This window comes from Podarcis erhardii (assembly GCF_964252035.2).
Source record: "Podarcis erhardii genome assembly, chromosome: 2".
Classification (NCBI taxonomy): Eukaryota; Metazoa; Chordata; class Lepidosauria; order Squamata; family Lacertidae; genus Podarcis; species Podarcis erhardii.
The window spans coordinates 114,254,114-114,276,587 of NC_138498.1; the positions used below are offsets into that span (position 1 = coordinate 114,254,114).

At 45.7% G+C, this 22,474-nt stretch overlaps 1 protein-coding gene across 1 annotated transcript; it reads right to left on the reverse strand.

The window, feature by feature from the left end:
• Positions 1–1,912: 1,912 nt before the first annotated feature.
• NEU1 (neuraminidase 1) lies at positions 1,913–22,235 on the reverse strand. The gene is made up of 6 exons (XM_081853673.1): positions 21,980–22,235; positions 10,397–10,589; positions 7,570–7,832; positions 6,111–6,296; positions 4,826–5,045; positions 1,913–2,621 (listed from the first exon to the last, which is right to left on the reverse strand). Exons 1-6 carry the CDS (start codon positions 22,103–22,105, stop codon positions 2,401–2,403), a joined length of 1,209 nt encoding a protein of 402 aa, XP_081709799.1. The 5' UTR covers positions 22,106–22,235; the 3' UTR covers positions 1,913–2,400.
• Between the last annotated feature and the right edge of the window lie 239 nt (positions 22,236–22,474).

The following is a 22,474-nucleotide window of genomic DNA, read 5'->3' on the forward strand; positions in this document are numbered from 1 at the left end:
CTTTCGAACTGCTAGGTTGGCAGGAGCAGGGACTGAGCAACGGGAGCTCACTGGGATTTGAACCACCGACCTTCTGATCGGCAAGTCCTAGGCTCTGTGGTTTAACGCACAGCGCCTGCTGAAGCACAAATCAAGAAAGGCGCAGTCTCAATAAACAGGACGCCTGAAACTGCCACCTTGTCATTTCCAAGGACTGCAAGACTGACCTTTGCCCCAACGCTGCCTGCTCATCCACTTAAGTTATAGGATCAGAAGGAAGTCCGATATAAAAGTTTATTTATTGTATTTATTTCTTAAGAGTACTCATAAACTGCCAGCTCGTAAATCTATTAACGGCGGCGTCCAATAAAAAATGAAAACGCCGTTCAGTTATAAGATCATAAAACGCAGGACAAAGGAACAACACAGAACCAAACGACTCCTCTAAAACAACCAGGTGGCAAAACAAAAACGTTTTCAGCAAGGTAGCAGAATTGTAGGTGCCCATTTCTATTTAATAAACAATTTGTTAATCCTCTTTGAAAGACGTCCAGGTTTGTGGCCGTGGTTATTTCCTGTGGAAACTTGTTCCATAGTTTAATTACGGAAGCACTTCCGGTTCCTTTGTCCTGAATCATTCAGCTTTGTTGGACGTCCACAATGTCTTGTTTCACCAGAACCAAAAAAAATTGCAAGTGTGCTTCACGGCAATTCTACGGGTTAAAACTAGCTGATTCGGTAAAATCAGTTAAAACTTTAAATTCGACATAGCTGCTGACTAAAGCATGAGGCATCAGGACAGTGTGTCCTTGTTGGCTTGCTGCCTTTGTTCCAGGAATTGGCCTCGATGACGTAAGTTAAGATTGTTGAAAAGAGCTCAGGAAACAGTTAACGCTTAACTACCCTGCCATACCTCCTGTTACCTGTTCTGTAGGCAAAGTTACACATTTATCTGCTTCAAGGGATAGTGAGGAGTGCCAGCCTGCTATACGGAGGCCCTGTAATTGACATCATCAGTAAAATAACACCAGGAGCTATGTCATGCTGGTTTGATCCTGGCAATGTAGCTTAGATGGCTTTTGTAAAGGGATTAGGCTCGATAAATGTATCTATCGGTCTTTCTGTGGCCATACACCATGAGGTTCCATGGTCAGAGGCAGTTTATCACAGAACGGATTGATTGCTCGGTTTTATTATACAGTGGTACCTTGGTTGTGGGTTAAACCACAGAGCCTAGGACTTGCCGATCAGAACGTCAGCGGTTTGAATCCCCATGACGGGGTGAGCTCCCGTTGCTCGGTCCCTGCTCCTGCCAACCTAGCAGTTCGAAAGCACATCAGAGTGCAAGTAGATAAATAGGTACTGCTCTGGCGGGAAGGTGAACGGCGTTTCCGTGTGCTGCTCTGGTTCGCCAGAAGTGGCTTAGTCATGCTGGCCACATGACCCGGAAGCTGTATGCCGGCTCCCTTGACCAATAAAGCGAGATGAGCGCCGCAACCCCAGAGTTGGTCACGACTGGACCTAATGGTCAGGGGTCCCTTTACCTTTACCTTGGTTTGCAACCATTTCAGATTACAACCACGTCAAACCTGGAAGTGCGTGTCCTTTTTTTTATTATTACAACCCATTTGGGGGGGGATTACAACCCCCCTTTTTTGGAAGCCCCATTGGCGAAAGCACAACTTGGGTTACAACCTGTTTTGGTTTACAACCAGACCTCTGGAACAGATTGTGGTTGTAAACCAAGGTACTACTGTATGTTCCGATGGATAAACGGGAGGCCCAGGTTTCAAGTTATGGATGCCGGGGTTGAACGACAGGAAGTGGCCAGCTTGTGAACTTTCCAGGAGTATCTGGCTGGCTGTTTACATCCAGTTTTTGGGTGCTCCTTCTCACAAGAAATAAATTTTTAAAATTTGACGGAGACGATAGGTTAAAGGTGCATCAGTTAATTTATTAATTCGTCGCAAAACTTCCCGGCTTTCCTCTTTCCGGTTGATCCCACTTAGAAAACAAACCAATGTATATTAACCGTGTGCTTCTTCATCAGTCTGCTTTCGTCGTCATCATCAGTCTTCCTCTCTCCAACCCACCCCATCCCCACCCCTCGCCTTCGCAACCTCCACCCACCCAGAAATTCAATAGCAGCATCTGAAATCAGGAGTGTTTCTGAGGTAGAACGGCAGCCCCAACGTCACTGTGGGGAAAGGAATGGCTTGGGCCTGCAATGCCCACTAGGAAGGCTTGTAGAGTGTATTTTTCTGCCAAATGCCCTTCGAATCGCTGCCCCGAGCCCTCCCACCCAACGTTGCTGATTTCTCCCCACGAATTCCCTTCTATCCTAACCCAGCAGTCGCAGAGCTTCAAGTGTGACTACAAGGCACAAGGGGAGAGGGGACGACCGAGGGCCCGAAAGTGCGGTCAGAGCTCCCCGTTGATGCTGATCTTGACCACGGAGACGCTCTCGGTGTACTGGAAGCGCCCCTTCTCATAGATGATGAAGAGGCTGTGAGCATCTTCTGGAGCAGGCCCATCCAGGGACGTCATCGAGGAGTAACCGCTGGCGCCGCTCCAGATCTGCAGGGGCTCCTTCCACCACGAAGAACCGTTGGTGAAGCTCCAACGTAGCGTCATGTTCACCCCTAGGCCAGAGGGGAGAAAGAGAAAGTAAGGTCGTGTTCACCTGACAAAAAGGTTCCTCATCAACCAGGCCTCGGGCTGATTTTGTATACCTGAAGGAGCGTCTCCACCCCCATCGTTCAGCCTGGACACTGAGGTCCAGCTCTGAGGGCCTTCAGGCAGTTCCCTCACTGCGAGAAGCCAAGTTACAGGGAACCAGGCAGAAGGCCTTCTCGGTGGTGGCGCCCACCCTGTGGAACACCCTACCATCAGATGTCAAGGAAATAAACAAGTATCTGACTTTTAGAAGACATCTGAAGGCAGCCCTGTTTAGGGAAGTTTTTAATGTTTTTAATATTCTGTTGGGAGCTGCCCAGAGTGGCTGGGGAAACCCAGCCAGATGGGCAGGGTATAAATAATAAGTTATTTTTTATTATTATCATCATTATTTTGCTTATTATGTTTGTACGACACTCTTCATCTAGAGATCACAGGGCAGTTCACAACATAAAAATACAAAAGGAAGATACAAAATATATAATCAACAAAAGCAAAGCAAGCTAGTAAACACCCCCTCACATGACAGGACCTCAGCCTCTTATTCCCATGAGGTGGGAGGCTTGAGCTCTCCAAGCAAGGGTGTCCCAAATTTGGGTTTGCGGCTGTTTTTTGGACTACAGTTCCCATCATTCCTGATAGCTAGGGATGATGGGAGCTGTAGTCCGACAACAGCCGGAGACCCAAGTTTGGGAAACCCTGCTCCAAGCTATATGGGAGAACACACAAAGCTATTTTGTTTAACCACAATCACAGCCGATACTAAGGCATAAAATGTATAAACAATACAAGAATGTATTGGCCGTGCTACAGTAAGATTTCCTCATTCCTGTCCTTCCCTTCATTATGTTCCTCCTTGTATTAGACTTCAAGTGCCTTGGAGTCAGGCACCTAACTCTTTATGAAAAACTAAAGAAGCAAAGTAACATGTGCATGCGGACGGCACTGCAGTGATAGCAGCTATTCAACTACACAACAACAAGTTAACTGAACACACAAAACATACCATTGTGGTGAAATGGCTTTGGTTTTATCGGGTTCTTAATATTCTGTTGGGAACTGCCCAGAGTAGCTGGGGCAACCCAGACAGATGGCCAGTATACAAATAATAAAATTATTTTTATTATTGGAAATCCAATGAATATAATAAAAATAATCAAAAATAAAAATAATGATTTGATTATTTTTTTAAAATGCATGGCAAAAATCAAGTGACCTTTAAAATGTGTTCCAGGAATGGGGGGGGGGATTAGTGGTTTTGTTTTTGTTATGTATTTTGTGTTTTTTATACAGTGGTACCTCGGGTTACAGACACTTCAGGTTACAGACTCCACTAACCCAGAAATAGTACCTCAGGTTAAGAACTTTACCTCAGGATGAGAACAGAAATCGTGAGGCGGCAGCGGGAGGCCCCATTAGCTGAAGTGGTACCTCAGGTTAAGAACAGATTCAGGTTAAGAACGGACCTCCGGAACGAATTAAGTTCTTAACCCGAGGTACCACTGTATTGTGATTTTATGTTGTGAACCGCTCCAAGATCTACAGATGAAGGGCAGTATACAAATAATAACAATAATAAAAGGGCTGCGGTGAAGTTTCTTTTCTTGGCTCTTGTCAAATCTTGCGTTCTTTCAACCAAGAGCATTCTTCAATTTAGAAGTGCAGCGGTTATAAAGTAAAGGTAAAGGTTGGTTAAGTCCAGTCAAAGGTGACTATGAGGTTGTGGTACTCATCTCCACCTTCAGGCTGAGGAAGCCGGCGTTTGTCCACAGACAGCTTTCTGGGTCATGTGGCCAGCAGGACTAAACAGCTTTTGGCGCAACAGGACACCGTGATGGAAACCAGAAATGCCGTTTACCTTCCTGCCTCACCTGTACCTATTTATCTACTTGCACTGGCGTGCTTTCGAACTGCTAGGTTGGAAGGAGCTGGGGCAGAGCAACGGGAGCTCACCCCGTAACAGGGATTCGAACCGTCGACCTTCTGATCGGCAAGCCCAAGAGGCTCAACCTGGGAGGACTAGTTGCACCATCAGCTTTGTAGCAGAGGCTGGAAACATTTGTCCCAGCCCAGGAACTGAGTCTGCCGTGTTGTCTGCCGGAAGCCACCCCTCTTCCAGCCACATGGAGCCCATTCTCTCCCTGTGACACACAGATTCCCCCTCACTCACGCCGCGTTTCATGGGCCGGGTTGCTGAAGAAGACGAGGCCGGATTTGACAAGGGCTCCAGCGGCCACTGCAGGGTCCACCAAGGTGTCGTCAAACGTCACGTTCTCCAGAGGGAGGGTGTCGCAGGCGTCGTAGCTGCGAATCACAATGCGGCAACTGCAGTGGTAAAAGTTCTGGTTCCTGGCGTTGATCACCACGGAGCCGTCAGGAAGCTCGTAGGGCTGCAAGGAGGTAATTTGGGGAGGGAAGGTGAGAGGAGGGCAGATTTTGAAGGGAATCACGGTTCCTAGCTCTGTTCTGAGGGCTCCACTCCACATGCTCCACTCCCCTATTATTTATTTATTTATTTATTTATTTATTTATTTATTTATTTATACATACCCCGCCCATCTGGCTGGGTTTTCCCAGCCACTCTGGGAAGCTTCCAACAAAATATTAAAATACAGTAGTCCATCAAACATTTAAAGCTTCCCTAAACAGGGCTGTCTTCAGATGTCTTCTAAAAGTCTGGTAGTTGTTGTTCTCTTTGACATCTGGTGGGAGGCGTTCCACAGGGCGGGTGCCACTACCGAGAAGGCCCTCTGCCTGGTTCCCTGTAACTTGGCTTCTCACAGTGAGGGAACCGCCAGAATGCCCTCGGAGCTGGACCTCAGTGTCCGGGCAGAACGATGGGGGTGGAGACGCTCCTTCAGATATACTGGACCGAGGCCGTTTAGGGCTTTAAAGATCAACACCAATTGTGCTCAGAAACATACTGGGAGCCAATGCAGGTCTTTCAAGACCGGTGTTATGTGGTCTCGGCGGCCGCTCCCAGTCACCAGTCTAGCTGCCGCATTCTGGATTAGTTGTAGTTTCCGGGTCACCTTCAAAGGTAGCCCCACGTAGAGCACATTGCAGTAATAATTGATTACTTTATTTATACACCATTTTACATACCACCCTTTATCCAAAGATCTCCAGGGAAGGTTCTTACTTAGGAACGCTTCCTTTGCACTGTTTAACATATTAAAAACAGATGCTAAAACTGGGTATGCTTAGCTTCGGAAAGAGAACACTGAGAGAAGGTATGTTGCCACACTTTTATTGTGGTTGTGAATCGATTCAAGGCTTTTTTTCCAGGGGGTTGGGACTAGATGAATCTGGGGGTCCCTTCCAAATCTACAATTCCGCAATTCTGCTTACCACAGCCAGGGCTTCCAAACGGCGCAGCGGCGAAACTCGCTGCTTGTTTCGTCCCTGCCGCTTGCAGGATTGTAGCAAACCCTCAAGCTCAGGATCACACCCACCTGGCATTCATCGGGATTGAAGTCGCTGGGCCGCTTCAGCTTTCCATAAGGGATCCCATGCAAGGGCTGCCGCCCGTATCGCCAGTTTAAGCCGTGGTCGTCACTGAGGAGGCATGAGATCCCGTCCTGCAAAAGTGTCCCGTGGCCACAAACGATCAATCGCCCCTTCTTGGGCTCATAACGTTTCTGAAAGGCAGAGGTGACCGAGTGGGAGTTAGGTCTATTCCCTGCAGTTATTCTTGCATGCGCACGGCACTGCTTCAGTCCTCTGGATGAGTTTAGCAAGCCTTGACATGGGTTGTTGCGCATATCTCCAGCAGCAATGAGGTCTTAGGAACTTGCCCTTTTGTTAAACAAAAGTTGAGATTCTCCAGAAGTTGAACATTTAGTATTTATTTACAGTGGTGCCCCGCAAGACGAATGCCTCGCAAGACGAAAAACCCGCTAGACAAAAGGGTTTTCCGTTTTTCAAGGCGCTTCGCAAGACGAATTTCTCTATGAGTCTTGCGATTTTTTTCGCTCCCCCCCCCCTTTTTCTAAGCTGCTAATAGCCGCTTAGCCGCTAATAGCGCTAATCCGCTAAGCCGCTAATAGGGATGCTTCGCAAGACGAAAAAACCGCAAGACGAAGAGACTCGCGGAACGGATTCTTTTCGTCTTGCGAGGCACCACTGTATTTAATTAATTTAAATGGTCTCTGTGCCACTGTGTATTTTTTTTTTTTTAAAAAGGGAAAATCTCAACGTGGTTTACAACCTAAATTAAACTGTTGGATAAAGCACACTCCATACCTGTGGAATCATGGAAGACACAAAACCATGGTTATTAAATTAACAAAGACATTTGATGGAAACTAAAGACGCTATGCCCGTGGCTGAGGGTAATTGTTTGAACCCTTCCAATGGATATGGGGGAGGGGGAGGAAAAATTGTATGGGAAATTTAAAAATTGGAAGGAGATAATGTAATGTATGTAAAAATCCCAAAATAAAAATTAACAAAAAATTAACTAACTACTGTCTTTCTTTCTCGTTCTTTCGTTCTTTCTTTCTTTCTTTCTTTCTTTCTTTCTTTCTCCTTCTCTCTCCCTCCCTTTCTCTCTCCCTCCCTCCCTCAAAACACCACCCATAAAACTGTCATTCATATTATTATAATAACTATGATTTATTTGCTGCCCATCTGCCCATTTTAATTTTTAAAATAAAAACACAGTGAGACATCAAACCTTAAAAACTTCCCTAGATGCCTTCTAAAAGTCAGATACATGTTTATTTCATTGACATCTGAAGGGAGGGCGTTCCACAGGGCGGGGGCCACTACCAAGAAGGCCCTCTGCCTGCTTCCCTGAAATTTCACTTTTCACAGAGAGGGAACCGCCAGAAGGCCCTCAGTTGGACCTCAGTGTCTGGGGGTGGAGATGCTCCTTCAGGTATACTGGACCGAGGCCGTTTAGGGCTTTACCTGAATGCCATAGCCTGGTCCCGGGGCAAACATGGTTGTGCCAATGTCCTCAGAGAGGTTCCGGGGGATGCTCCATGTGATGCCGTCATCGCGGCTGCGAATGATCATGGTGCTGGCCGTGGGGCATTGGTTGTAGTGAGCGCAGAGCGTATAAACCAGGAACACCATGTCCTTTTCAGAATCCACCACAACCGCTCCCAGGTTGAGGCCATCTTGCAGGGAACCGTCGTCAACTATGAAGGAAGTCGGCGTCCAGGTAGCGCCTGCAAGAGACAGGCCGGCATTATTATGAGAAACGCGCCTGAGGCGCCGCACAAAACTCTGGCACGTGTGAGGCGTGAGCCTGCCTTCGCTAACTTCGCGCCTTCCAGAAGTTTCCGTGCAGGCTGGGGGCCGGTAGGAGTTGTAGTCCAAAGCCCCTGAGCGGCGCCAGGTTGGCAGACACTGGCATAAGCTTTCATATTTTTTTTTATAGAATATTTATTGAAGTTTTCAAAAATAATACAATATAAAAAGAAAAAGAAAAAAAATAACAAAAATACAAAAATAAAAACATTTAAAAAACAAATACAATTTCCATTACTTATTTTCTTTTAACTTATTTTCCAGACCTCCTCATACCTCCCTTTCTTGTATTCCAATTCAAGTTGTTAGTTCAGCAAATCCTCACCATTACTTTTTGCTTATTTCTAAACCTTTTTTTTTTATGTCTCTTAAGCATTACAGCTGGAAACCACTTAATTTCTGTCCAACATCATTCTAACATTCATTAATTTTACAATATTTCTGTAGGTAATCTTTAAATTTCTTCCAGTCTTCTTCCACCGACTCTTTTCCCTGGTCTGACACTGGCATAAGCTTTCACGGCAGATCTAGAAATTAGCCGAGCACATTTTGTGACCAGTGTGGGCCCAAGTGTGACCACGTGGAGATCTCTGATTTCTCCATCCGCCTTGGCCCTCCGGCTTTCTTAAGCAGCTAAGCAGAAGGGCTTATTTGTGGCATTTATATCCCAAATGTTTCTCCAAGGAGTACATGGTTCACCCGCCCTCCACTAATCCCTACAACGACCCTGTGAGGTGGGTTAAGAGGCTGTGACTCTGAGGACCTGGGAGATAAGGGTTCGAATCCCCGCTTGGCTATGAAGCTCCCTGCGTGACCTCGAGCCAGTCGCTGCCTCTTAACCTACCTCACAGGTTCGTTGTAGGGAGCAAGACGGGTTGAGCATATAATAATAATAATAGTAATAGTAACAGTAATAATAATAATTTATTATTTATACCCCGCCCATCTGGCTGGGTTTCCCCAGCCACTCTGGGCGGCTTCCAACAAAGTATTAAAATACAGTGGTCTGGTAAACATTAAAAGCTTCCCTAAACAGGGCTGTCTTCAGATATCTTCTAGAAGTCTGGTAGTTGTTTTTCTCTTTGACATCTGGTGGGAGGGCGTTCCACAGAGCAGGTGCCACCACCGAGAAGGCCCTCTGCCTGGTTCCCTGTAACTTGGCTTCTCGCAGCGAGGGAACTGCCAGAAGGCTCTCGGCGCTGGACCTCAGTGTCCGGGCAGAACGATGGGGGTGGAGATGCTCCTTCAGGTATACTGATCCTGGTCCGACTGCACTGCCTACTGATCAGTTTCCAGGCCCAATTCAAAGTGCTGATTTTGACCTATAAAGCCTTAAACGGTTCAGGACCGTGATACCTCAAGGACCGCCTCTTTCCATATGAACCTACCCGGACCCTGAGATCATCTTCTGAGGCCCTTCTTCATGTGCCTCCTCCTCGAGAGGTCCGGAGGGTGGCAACACGAATACAGGGCCTTCTCAGCAGTGGCTCCCCATCTGTGGAATGCTCTCCCCAGAGAGGTTCGCCTGGTGCCTTCATTATACACCTTTATCTGCCAGGCAATAAACATTCTTTTTTAACCTTTGGTTGATTTGATTAACATCCCATGCCCTATTAAAATGTGGTTTTGTTGGGGGGGGTTATTGGGGTGTTGTTTTTATTTTTATTATGTATTTTGTGGTTTTATATCTTGATTTTATTCTGTGAACCGCCCTGAGACCCCCAGGTATAGGGCGGTATATTAATTCAATTAATAAAATTATACAGTGGACCCTCCGGATATGAACTTAATTCATTCCGGGGGTCCTTATGTACCCTGAAAAGTCTGCAACATGAGGCGCCACTTCTGCACATGTGCAGCGGGATAGATGGCTTCTGTGCATGTGCAAAGCGCGTAGAGCGCTTCTGCCCGAACACTGAGGTCCAGCGCTGAGGGCCTTCTGGTAGTTCCCTCCTGCGAGAAGCCAAGCTACAGGGAACCAGGCAGAGGGCCTTCTCGGTAGTGGCGCCCGCCCTGTGGAACACCCTCCCACCAGATGTCAAAGAGAAAAACAACTACCAGACTTTTAGAAGACATCTGAAGGCAGCCCTGTTTAGGGAAGCTTTTAATGTTTAATAGGTTATTGTATTTTAATACTGTGTTGGAAGCCGCCCAGAGTGGCTGGGAAACCCAGCCAGATGGGCGGGGTATAAATAAGTTGTTGTTGTTGTTGTTGTAAAGTAACCCGAGGGTCCACTGTAACAACAACAACAACGATTAACAGAGGAGGGGAGCACCAGTTATGCTATTTTTGGAGGGGAAAAGTGGGATATAAATGCAGTAAATAAAAAAAAAATTATAAGCAGGTGGTTTCCCTTAAAACACACACACAAAATTAAGGAGCCCACCCCTGAAATTGTGCTCCAGCACTTTCAGCTCCTCAGGGGTCTGTGGACACCCTTTTCTTCCAACCCCCTCCCCACAGGCCTTGCTCCCCTCAAACCTTTGTCCAGCGACCTGCGGAGGGCTATAAACTTAGCCCCGGTGTCGGAGGCAGAGTGCTTCCTGGCTTCGGAGAAGGCTAAGAGGGTGCCGTGTGGCGTCGCCGCGATGAGGGGGACTCTGAAGGTGTTCACCTCCCCAATGACGCTGCCGCTCACCCAAAGCAGCTGCTCCATCGTGATCATGGGCTTCACCTGTCGAGACACAAAACACAGGAGGGATTTTCAAGGGAGAACGGGCTTTTCCAGCGTCCCACGCAGGAACCGACTGTTGTAAACAAAAATTGCCCTTTTCCCTTATGGGGTATCCAAGAGCCCATATAGTGTCCCTACATAGGTTCCCCATTGGTAGGAGAAGATAACAGAGGCCAACCAGAGAATATTGAGAAGCAAAGCAGCTAGTAAGCTTGATCTTCATTGATCTGTTGCAACAGGGTGCTCCCCTCACCTGCAGGAGAGGAGGAGGAACCCAGAAAAATGGGGCACAGGGCCTTATAAAGATTTTTGAAATTGCCACTTTGTAGACCACCCCCAGAAACATCATACATACATCACAGAAGGGGTGTAACCTAAGACCACCCCTCAGATACATCACACCTACATCACAGAAAAGGCGGTCTAAAACAGAAATTTGAATTTGTTTTTCTCCTGTTGTTTATCTCCTGTCTGGCAGGTTACTTGATTGGATTGCCTGGGGAGCCTGGCTTGTCTTTGCAATGATAAATACTTCGTTCCTGGGCCAGGTCACAGGCTCACACCCTATTCATATCTTAAATGTGCCCCCAAGACAGGATCCGTGAGGAAAGAGACAATGGAGAGGTTTCCCACTTTGACCTTGCAGAGAAAACATTTGCTCAGTTTAGGAATCAAAATGGTTCCAGGTTGGTCTTCCTGTGCTGATCTATGTATGTGCTTGGTTGGTACGCTTATGAACATTACCATATATCGAAGACTTCAAAATTCCTATCAAACGACAACACAGCCATTTGCAAAAGCGAGGGCTCGGTGCGTGGCACGGGTTTTGACCCCTGTAAGCTTCTCCCAATCAAAGCGAGAATTTGTTTACAGTGAATTAAAAAAATTATTCAAATTTACATTTCTAAAAAAAAACCAGAAATTTTTCTATTAGGAATACTACCAATGGAAATATAAATATGTGTGTGTGTGTGTGTGTGTGTGTGTGTGTGTGTGTATATATATATATGTGTGTGTGTGTGTGTGTGTGTGACCATTGTTTATGTACGCAGTTACGGCAGCCAGAATAATAGTGGCAAGAAACTGGAAAAATGAAATCTTACCAACGATTACAGAGTGGCAAATTCTTATGATAGAATATCTGCAACTAGCAAAATTGTCTGGAAAAATTAGAGGCATGTCAAACCAAAAGGTATTTAGGGAATGGAAAAGATTTAAAGAATACTCGAAAATGTGCTGTACGAACAATAAGATTCTTGCAGAAATAGAGTGATACTGACAACCAAGAATTATTTAAAATATAATAGTGGATCATATATCTATATACAAAATAAAATAATATGAATCTGTGCAAGGAATACAGATAATATAAGTAGTATAATGAGAAATGTTGGAAGTTACATATTTTAATTTGTTATGTAAATGTAATATATTGTATTTGTTTATGCTTGTTTCTCTTTTCTTACTCTATTGTTTTTATTCATTTTCATTGTTTTTTGTATTATATGTTATGTATATTTGTCTATGTGAAAATTAATAAATATTTTCTAAAAAACAAACAAAAACAAAGCGAGAATGAGGGTGTTATGTACTGAAGTTCTCACCCTGGGCCAGCAGGGGGATACTGTAGATAGTTATGCAAATAAGGGATCGAAAGTGACGTTCAGTGATTGGATAGTTTTAGAAAATTGTTACAGTTACGTTGTACTGGAGCTCTATATAAGCAGGCTGACTGAACCCTTCAGTTCAGTTCTGTTCTGGCCTGTGAATAAACAAGAGCTGTTTGAAGAATCGCTGTGTCGTCTGATATGTTCACCCACAACTTAACAGAGGAGAAATAGCCAAGAAACAATACAACCCTGAAATGGTTGAATGCCTCGCCCCAGGGTGCTAGGATGTGGTGGGAGGCAGGGACATGCCTTAAAACCTTAAAACCAAAGAGCAACTTTTGTCTAAAATGTATGATTTGCTATTAGACTGGGAAACAAAAGACGAGCTTGTTAAGGCCTCAATGACACACCGGGCAATAGATACAGGACACAGTATAGATTTTAACCTCTGGGGAAAACTCTGGGAAAGTGACTTGAAGTTTATAGCATGTTATTCTTTGAAGGGGAACTACCTGAAAATGAGTCACAGATGGTATTTAACTCTGAGTAGTCTTATTAAAAGCAGAGACATCACCTTGCCAACAAAGGTCCGTATAGTTAAAGCTATGGCTTTCCCAGTAGTGATGTATGGAAGTGAGAGCTGGACCATAAAGAAGGCTGATCGCCAAAGAATTGATGCTTTTGAATTCTGGTGCTGGAGGAGACTCTTGAGAGTCCCATGGACTGCAAGAAGATCAAACTGATCCATTCTTAAGGAAATCAGCCCTGAGTGCTCACTGGAAGGACAGATCCTGAGGCTGAGGCTCCAATACTTTGGCCACCTCATGAGAAGAGAAGACTCCCTGGAAAAGACCCTGATGTTGGGAAAGATGGAGGGCACAAGGAGAAGGGGACGACAGAGGACGAGATGGTTGGACAGTGTTCTCGGAGCTACCAGCATGAGTTTGACCCAACTGCGGGAGGCAGTGGAAGACAGGAGTGCCTGGCGTGCTCTGGTCCATGGGGTCACGAAGAGGCGGACACGACTAAAGGACTAAAGAACAACAACAACAGGCTTGTTAAGATGTATAAGACTGAATCAGGTAAGTCCCGGAGATGTAAAGAGGTGGAGGGAAGGTTATCTCATATGTGGTGGACTTGTAAAAGTATTGGGAAATGATCCAAAATGAATTGAAAAAATTGTTTAAAAGTACTTTCCCCCCAAAACCAGAGTCCTTTCTGTTGGGGATAATTCAGATTGAAATTCCCAGGTGTCAAAAAAGGTTATTTATGTATGCCACTACAGCGACCTGTGTTTTGTTAGCCCCAAAATGGAAAACGAGCGAGGTCCCAACCAAAGAATGGCAACTTAAGCTGATGGAATATCACAACTCGCAGATCTAACATATAGAATAAGAGAACAGGAAGAACATATGTTTAAAGAAGATTGGAAAACGTTTATTGAATATATGAGAAATAATTGTGTACAGCTGAAAACGCTGGCAGCGTTAAGATAAATTCAACAATGTGAACAAGTTTTGATGGATGCAATGACGGGAAACCGATTGGTAGAGATTTTGTAAAATATGCAGGGATTTATGGTATGCAAAATGAACCATGGGAAGAGAAGAAGGGAAGTCATTGATATCTTAAGGATAGAAAATGAGTATTTTAAATTGGAAAACAGAAAATTTAATAAAAATTATATACATGAAAAAATAAAAAAGGAAATGCCTTTAAACTCATCTCCCAACCCTAGCGGTTGCATTATATGTCCACTGCCAGAGGCATGCCTGTGAATACATATTGGTATTACTATTTCAATTTGTATACCATCCTTCCTCTGCAGTTTTTAGGGCGCTTCACAACATAAAATTGGCTTGAGGTGGCTAGAGCACTGTGCTGATAACGTCAATGTTGCAGGTTCAATCTCTGTATGGGACAGCTGCATATTCCTGCATAGCAGGGGGCTGGAGTAGATGATGCTCAGAGTCCCTTTGAACTCTGTGATTCTATGATCATAAACCAAGCATGGGGCGGGACAGCACTAACAGCCTAGGACCCTCGTACCTACGGGACGGCCTCTCCCGGTATGCCCTGCAGAGGACTTTAAGGTCCGTAAATAGCAACACCCTAGAGGTCCCGGGCCCTAAGGAAGTCAGATCAGCCTCAACTAGAGCCAGGGCCTTTTCAACACTGGCTCCGGCCTGGTGAAATGCTCTGCCTCATGAGACCAGGGCCCTGCAGGATCTGATTTCTTTCCGCAGGGCCTGTAAGACAGAGTTGTTCCGCCTGGCCTTTGGCTCGGAATCAACTTGATCCCCTCCCCCTCTTTCCTTTTTCCTTTTCTCCTTCTGTGATGGAACTCCTATTTGGGGACTTCCCTGGCTTTTTTCTGGCCCACGTACGACCAGTCTGGATAGTTGGCCTTGGTGAAGATTTGACGTTTTCATCCCCAAAAAGTTTTTGATTTGAGTTTCTACTGAAATGAGGCTGCATTTTAATGTTGTACAGTGGTACCTCGGGTTAAGAACTTAATTCATTCTGGAGGTCCGTTCTTAACCTGAAACTGTTCTTAACCTGAAGCACCACTTTAGCTAATGTGGTCTCCCCCTGCCGCCGGAGCATGATTTCCCTTCTCATCCTGAAGCAAAGTTCTTAACCCGAGGTACTATTTCTGGGTTAGCAGAGTCTGTAACCTGAAGTGTATGTAACCCGAGGTACCACTGTATTTTAATCTAGTTTTTAAGTTGTATGTTAACCAATTGTTTTTATACCTGGTGTTAGCTGCCCTGAGGAGGGGCATTTTGTTTTTAAGTTGTTTTTAAGTTGTAATCATTCAACTTGTTTTTATTATTGCTTGTAAGCCGCTCTGAGTGCGACCTTGTCTGGGGAGTGTGGGGTATAAATAAAATCTATTAAAACGTCAACGCACATTTTAAAATGTAGAGCAAAGCACCTCTTGCTTTAATAATAATAATAATAATAATAATAATAATAATAATAATAATAATTTTTATTTATACCCCGCCCTCCCCAGCCAAGGCCGGGCTCAGAGCAGCTTACAAGAAATAATAAAAACAAGTTGAATGATTACAACTTAAAAACAAAATTAAAATGCAACATTGAAAGATTTAGCCGAGGGTACAGTGTGCTAGCAAATGTGAAGCTTTCCACCCCTTCTTACACATCCTGTGCCATTTCCCTGCTATTTTCCATCCCACAATTGCTGTTTTCTGCCAGGCATGTGATCAGAGGTGCTGATGAGTCACCGGCAGTCAAGCTAGGAGGCAAGCGCTCTGCGTCCTTGATTGTCACGCTTCAAGTGAGCCCACATCTCTCTCTGTGTGTGTGACTAAATCGGCCTCTTCCCTGCCTGAACCTGGAATGTGTCAAGTTCAATGTCAGGGGAGAGAGTTCTTGATAAGCCTGTTCCCCTGACATGCTCTTCAAGGGAGGAGCAGAGAGTGAGGGCATTCATCTGTTTCAAGACACAATGGAGTGTGCCTCCGGGGGTGAAGTCAAACCACTACATTCCCAGGACCAAAGGGACCTCCCTGGGCACAAGTATGGAGGTCCTGGGCTGCCCAGACGACAAGACTCCTCTTTCGGCCTCGCTGATGTGGTCCAAAGGAAAGCAGAGCAAGACGTCTGGCTGCAGGAGTTGCTGGAAGGAGGTGTACAAGGCGCCATCCAGCTGTCTTAGGGACTCCCCTCTGGATTTGTGTAAGGTTTACTCCTTAAGTCTTTTCTTCTCCCAAAGATCTCCCACAAGGCAGTGGGGGTTTTGTTGTTCTTTAGTCGTGTCCGACTCTTCGTGACCCCATGGATCAGAGCACACCAGGCACTCCTGTCTTCCACTGCCTCCCGCAGTTTGGTCAGACTCATGCTGGTAGCTTCAAGAAGACTGTCCAACCATCTCGTCCTCTGTCGTCCCCTTCTCCTTGTGCCCACCATCTTTCCCAACATCAGGGTCTTTTCCAGGGAGTCTTCTCTTCTCATGAGGTGGCCAAAGTATTGGAGTCTCAGCTTCATGATCTGTCCTTCCAGTGAGCACTCAGGGCTGATTTCCTTCAGAATGGATCGGTTTGATCTTCTTGCAGTCCATGGGACTCTCAAGAGTCTCCTCCAGCACCATAATTCAAAAGCATCAATTCTTCGGCGATCAGCCTTCTTTATGGTCCAGCTCTCACTTCCATACATCACTACTGGGAAAACCATAGCTTTAACTATACGGACCTTTGTTGGCAAGGTGAAGGCAGTGATCCGTGGAGGTTTAGGTGAAATAAAAAAATTAAAGATAAATATTCATAACTGCATATATGAACCACATGTCTGAAACCCCACAGAAAAAGTCCTGAAACCATTTTGTCCCTCCCAAATTGACCTCAAATATTTCTCTGCAAGGCCGAAGGAAAATGGAAAAGCCTCCCCATTGTCTCCTCCTTCACAAATCCTGTCTTAAGGGTATGTGTATGAATAGGGTGTATGAATATGGTGTATGAATAGGGTGAGCCTGTGACCTGGCTCAGGAACTAAGTATTTGTCATGACAAAAGACTGGCCAGGCTCCCCAGGGTATCCAATCAAGTGACCATTAACAGGTCACTTGCCATACAGGAGATAAACAAGGCACTCAGATTTCTGTTGTAGACAGCCCTTTCTGTGATGTAGGTATGATGTATTTGGAGGGTGGTCTTGAGCTACACCCCTTTCTGCGATGTATGCATGATGTTTCTGGGGGTGGTCTTGGACTCCAGGGCGGGCAATTTAAAATGTCTATATAAGGGTGGGCACACCCTTGTTCTGGGTCCTCCTCTGCTCTCCTGCTTGTGAGGGGAGCAACCTGTTGCAACAGCTTTAATAAAGATCAGGCTTACGAGCTGCTTTGCTTCTCAGTATTCTCTGGTTGGCCTCTGTTCTTTCCTCCGACTGATGGAGAACCTGCAAAGGACTCTATAAGGGCTCTTCTGTTCCCCATAAGGGAATAAGGGCAGATTTTTGTTTATTACAAGGGCCAGAGTTCTCTTTCCCCCTCTGCCCTTCGCCTCCCTCTGCAGCACATGCAGAACTGCCTTCTTGACCAATGGACCTTTGAACCTTGAAAATATTGTCATTTTGCAGCCCTGCCCTCTGAGCTCCCTTCTGGGAAATCTGAAAGGGCAGCATGAGGTGGGAGGAGCTGTAGCTTCTGGGTAGTGAGGTCTTGGGTTCATTCCAGACTCAGACTCCCTGCCTGAAACCCTGGAAAGCTGCTGCCAGTCCGAGTAGGAAATACTGAGTTATATGAAACAACGCTCTGACTCTCTGTATAAGACAGCTCCAGATATTTCCATGAGACGTCCAGCCAACGCTCAGCTCATGAGCATCCTGCAGTTGCTGATATGAGCAAGTTAAACCCGTGATTTTCCTGTTTGGAATCAGTGGGGCTGCAAAATGCTTTACTGTGCCTGGATCCTGACCAAGTTTTTGTACGTTTACAACAAAGGTATTGACCACCCCAGAAAAGACAGTAGGGCTTCCATGCTTCATCGAAGGACAGAATTTGCCTTCCAATACAGTGGTACCTCAGGTTACATACGCTTCAGGTTACAGACTCCGCTAACCCAGAAATAGTGCTTCAGGTTAAGAACTTTGCTTCAGGATGAGAACAGAAATTGTGCTCCGGCAGCGCGGCGGCAGCAGGAGGCCCCATTAGCTTAAGTGGCGCTTCAGGTTAAGAACAGTTTCAGGTTAAGAACGGACCTCCGGAACGAATTAAGTACCGTATTTTTTGCTCTATAAGACGCACCAGACCACAAGACACATCTAGTTTTCGAGGAGGAAAACAAGAAAAAAAATATTCTGAATCTCAGAAGCCAGAACAGCAAGAGGGATCGCTGTGCAGTGAAAGCAGCAATCCCTCTTTTTTTTCTGGCTTCTGGTATAGCTGCGCAGCCTGCATTCGCTCCATAGGACGCACACACACTTCCCCTTACTTTTTAGGAGGGAAAAAGTGAGTCTTATAGAGCAAGAAATATGGTACTTAACCTGAGGTACCACTGTATGGTTTTGTTTTTTAAAAAAGTTATTCACCCCAATTCCCACGCCTATTGCCTTATGATAGCACACACAAATTCCAATTTTTTAAGCCACATTAAATCTAACTGGCATAAACAAGTTATTCATCAACGCTTTGCGCCTTGGCTGAATAGCTTTCTTTGACAGAAGCCTGATAAGGCAAGCAGCACATAAGAGTGGTTTGATTTCACAGCCCAGATTCTTGTCTGTGATCACGATCTGCTGGGCTGCCAAGCTAGGCACGCGGTTAACCGTTCTCATGCAAAAGTCACTGGAACTTAGATGTGCATTATGCTAATTAATTAATTAACTAAATTCATATGCAGCCCCTTCATCTGTGGATCGCAGGGCAGTTTATGGTATAAAGGGTAAAGGGACCCCTGACCATTAGGTCCAGTCGTGGCCGACTCTGGGGTTGCAGCGCTCATCTCGCTTTACTGGCCGAGGGAGCCGGCGTACAGCTTCCGGGTCATGTGGCCAGCATGACTAAGCTGCTTCTGGCAAACCAGAGCAGCGCACGGAAACGCTGTTTACCTTCCCGCCGGAGCGGTACCTATTTATCTACTTGCACTTTGACGTGCTTTTGAACTGCTAGGTTGGCAGGAGCAGGGACCGAGCAACGGGAGCTCACCCCGTTTGTGGGGATTCGAACCGCCAACCTTCTGATTGGCAAGTCCTAGGCTCAGTGTTTTAGACCACAGCGCCACCCGCGTCCCTTTTGGTTTATGGTATAAAAACTGGGGGGGGGGGGGAACCTGCATAATAACAAACAAAACACTATCCCACCCCACTCCTTAAGGTATTGCGAAATATCCTGTCCCCATTTCCATTTGTGAAAACTTGCAGAGTGTTAGCATAATTGTCTTTTATGCTAACCGCGATTTGGCTTTTTTCTGAGTGTCAGTGCATAGGTAGCCAAAATGGTGAAACAGGGAATTATCAGCAGGCTTGGTTAAACCACTCCGGACATTGCAGCTCCCGGAGGAGAACAGGGATTCTCCTATAACTCCCAGCACTCGTAACAAACTACACTTCCCAGAATTCCTTGAGGGAAGCCATGACGGTTTAAAGTGGTATGATACTGGTTTGAGTGTCTAGTACAGACAGGTCCGTTGCGTGTGGAACCCTGAAGAGAAGCACCCCATATACAGCAACATTTTGTTGCAGGCTCATATCCTATTTGTTGCCGAGAAAGCAGGGGAAGAGGAACGACAGAGTCTGCAGCGACGGTGTGTTGTTTGTTTAAGTTTTAATTTTGGAAATCTGCCCACCCCAGTTGCAGTAACTGGGAACATCTACGTGGCACTGCTCTGACATCTGTTTGGCACTTCAGAAGACTGCCAGCGTACCTGGGGAGCAGTGCAGCCAAGGTTGGGGTCAGCTCGACATTTCCTTCCCACAAAATACTGGAAGGAACGGCAGGTATGTGGACAAATTGAGGAGGAGGGCAAGCAGAACGGCCACATCGCCAAGAGGTGCAACCAGGGAGAAACCACCTGCTGCCTTCTCCTGAGAACTTTGCACCAGAAATAAATAATAATAATAATAATAATTTATTACTTATACCCCGCCCATCTAGCTGGGTTTCCCCAGGCACTCTGGGTGGCTTCCAACAAGAGATTAAAAATACATTAAACCTTTCAGATACTCAAGAGCGCACCCTGGAAACCGGTAGAACAGCAAACATGATTCGGGAGAGTAGGAAAGGCTACCTGAGCTAAAAGAACAAGACGCATGTATACAGAACATAAGACCGCAGCTACTACTATGCCATAAGATTCACTGTCCTATAATATCACATACAGTGGTACCTCGGGTTAAGTACTTAATTCGTTCCGGAGGTCCGTACTTAACCTGAAACTGTTCTTAACCTGAAGCACCACTTTAGCTAATGGGGCCTCCTGCTGCTGCTGCTGCGCCGCTGGAGCACGATTTCTGTTCTCAACCTGAAGCAAAGTTCTTAACCTGAAGCACTATTTCTGAGTTAGCGGAGTATGTAACCTGAAGCATATGTAACCTGAGCTACCACTGTATGAGCTTTAACTACTGATGAAGCCCAGGACGGCGAAACAAGGCCAATATTCTGGAAATGCTTGTCTTTAGACTCTGCGAAAGGATTCTGTGGAACTGTAACAACCTTTCATGTGGATTGTTTGCACCTTGTGAACAGACAGGTGGAATAGACACTATTATACGGATGGACCTTATGCATGAACTGACTAGAGAATGATCTGACCCACTGGGTCTTCCACAGTTCGTTTGTTGAACTTTATGAGTTACTTCTGTTGAAATTTATGATTTGATAAAAGGAATAGTATACCTTATTTATCTAAGAACACAGCCGGTTACGTCTTGTGTGTTCATCGAGTCACTCTCTCTCAGCCTAGCCTACTTTGCAAGAACGTTGTCTGAGGATAAACTTGGGGGAGGGAAGGCGGGAGAAGAACCATGTATGCTGCTTTGAGTTCCTGGGAGGAAACACGGCTTATAAATGCGGAAACAAAAATAGACAGCACCTGGCACCATCAAATGTCTTGATTCAGGGGTGGGGAATCTGTGGCCCTTCCGATACTGCTGCACTCAAACTATGACCAGCATGGCCCATGATCAGGAGCAACTGGAGGTATAAGTCCAACAATATGGAACGACACAGAGATGCCATTACAGTCTCGGCCATTGCTTTCACCTTAACTGGCTATATGCAGGGGGGAAGAGCTGGATTAGTGACTGCTATTAATTGGGGGGGGGGGGGCTGCCGCTGTGCTATTTTTATTCTGATTGTCCGAATGTTCTTAATAATCATAGGGTCATTCAGTCCAACCCCCTGCAATGCAGGAATATCTCAACACAATAGATCACATTCAAGGATCACTGGGCCGTTTACAATATAAAAACTTGGAAATGCAGAACATAGTAACAAACAAACAAAAAGGCCATAGATTGCTTAATTATCCAAAGGCCTGGTTCTACAGGAATGTTTTCATAATAAAGGCATCCTTGGGGAAAGCATTCCAAAAAGGGGGAACCACCGGAAAAAACTAATACACACACAGAGTTTTAATTCTAGTAATTGTTTTAAAGTATTGCCGTTTTAAAGTATTGCTTTATGATTTTAGCTGTTCTTCTTTTATCTGTAAGTCATCTTGAGTCTCCAGCAGGGAAAAGGCAGGGCATAAATAAATATTTGACAACCACCACCACTACCAAAAAGGTAGAATAAGCATGTGCTTAGGGCATCAGCAAAGCAGGGGCATGCCATATATATATATATATATATGCTTTCGTAGATTTATATATATATATAAAATATATATATTTCGTAGATTTTATATATATATAAAATTTCTTTTGGAAAGAATTAGACACTTGATATTTCAGAAAAGGCATTGAAGTAGGTCAACATGGCAGGAGGGTGGGAAATCAGAACTTCCTTATACTCCGCATCCCCCCCCCCCCCCGTTTCTAGCACTGATTTTATTTTGTTTTTTTACTTCCATATAGGGTGGAGTCACACCATAATCTTTTTTTTTAAGTGTTTAGGGCCTCCAAAGCTTTCCATCCGGTCCTGACCGGAGGAAAGGAAAGAGGCACAATACGTGGCCGGACCGGTTGGGTTCAGTGGGTCTGAGGGCCCAGCGACTTGTCCCAGCTAAGCCTTCCAGTTCTGTGGGGTTATGAGGCTGGGGAGCAGATTGGGGGGAGGACAAAACAAAGACCCCCCCCGGGACATTTCCAATCGTACCTGATCAGGGGTGGCCACCCCGCGCGTTTCCCAGCAGCAGAGCCCCAGAAACAGCAGCGGCCGTAGGCAGAAACCCGGCCTGGCCCAAGGGTGGGATCTCCTCCGGGGATCACGTCTAGCACCCATTGCTTCGGCCGTCAGGATCCCCTCTTCCGCATCCACCAGGGCCGCTTCCCCTTTAAGCGCGCCGCTGGGACCGAATGTTGGGTTTAAACAGTAGCAACCCGAGGGAACTCCCGGGCCGCCAGCCGCCCTCTGATTGGCTGGCTTTGGAGAATGGAACGCGCAAGGCCGGCTTCAAAGGCAGCACGTGACCATGCAATGACCTTAAATACCGTAGAGATAGGGAGGGAAGCCAGGTTAGAGACGCCCATTCTACTTTTTCAGGAGAAAAAAAAAATTTATAAAAAAAATAAAAATAGGGATTCTAGCTCCGCCCACTTGCCGGCTTCTTAAAGGGACAGGACTAAAACGAGAGAAAGCGAGCTCAAGCGA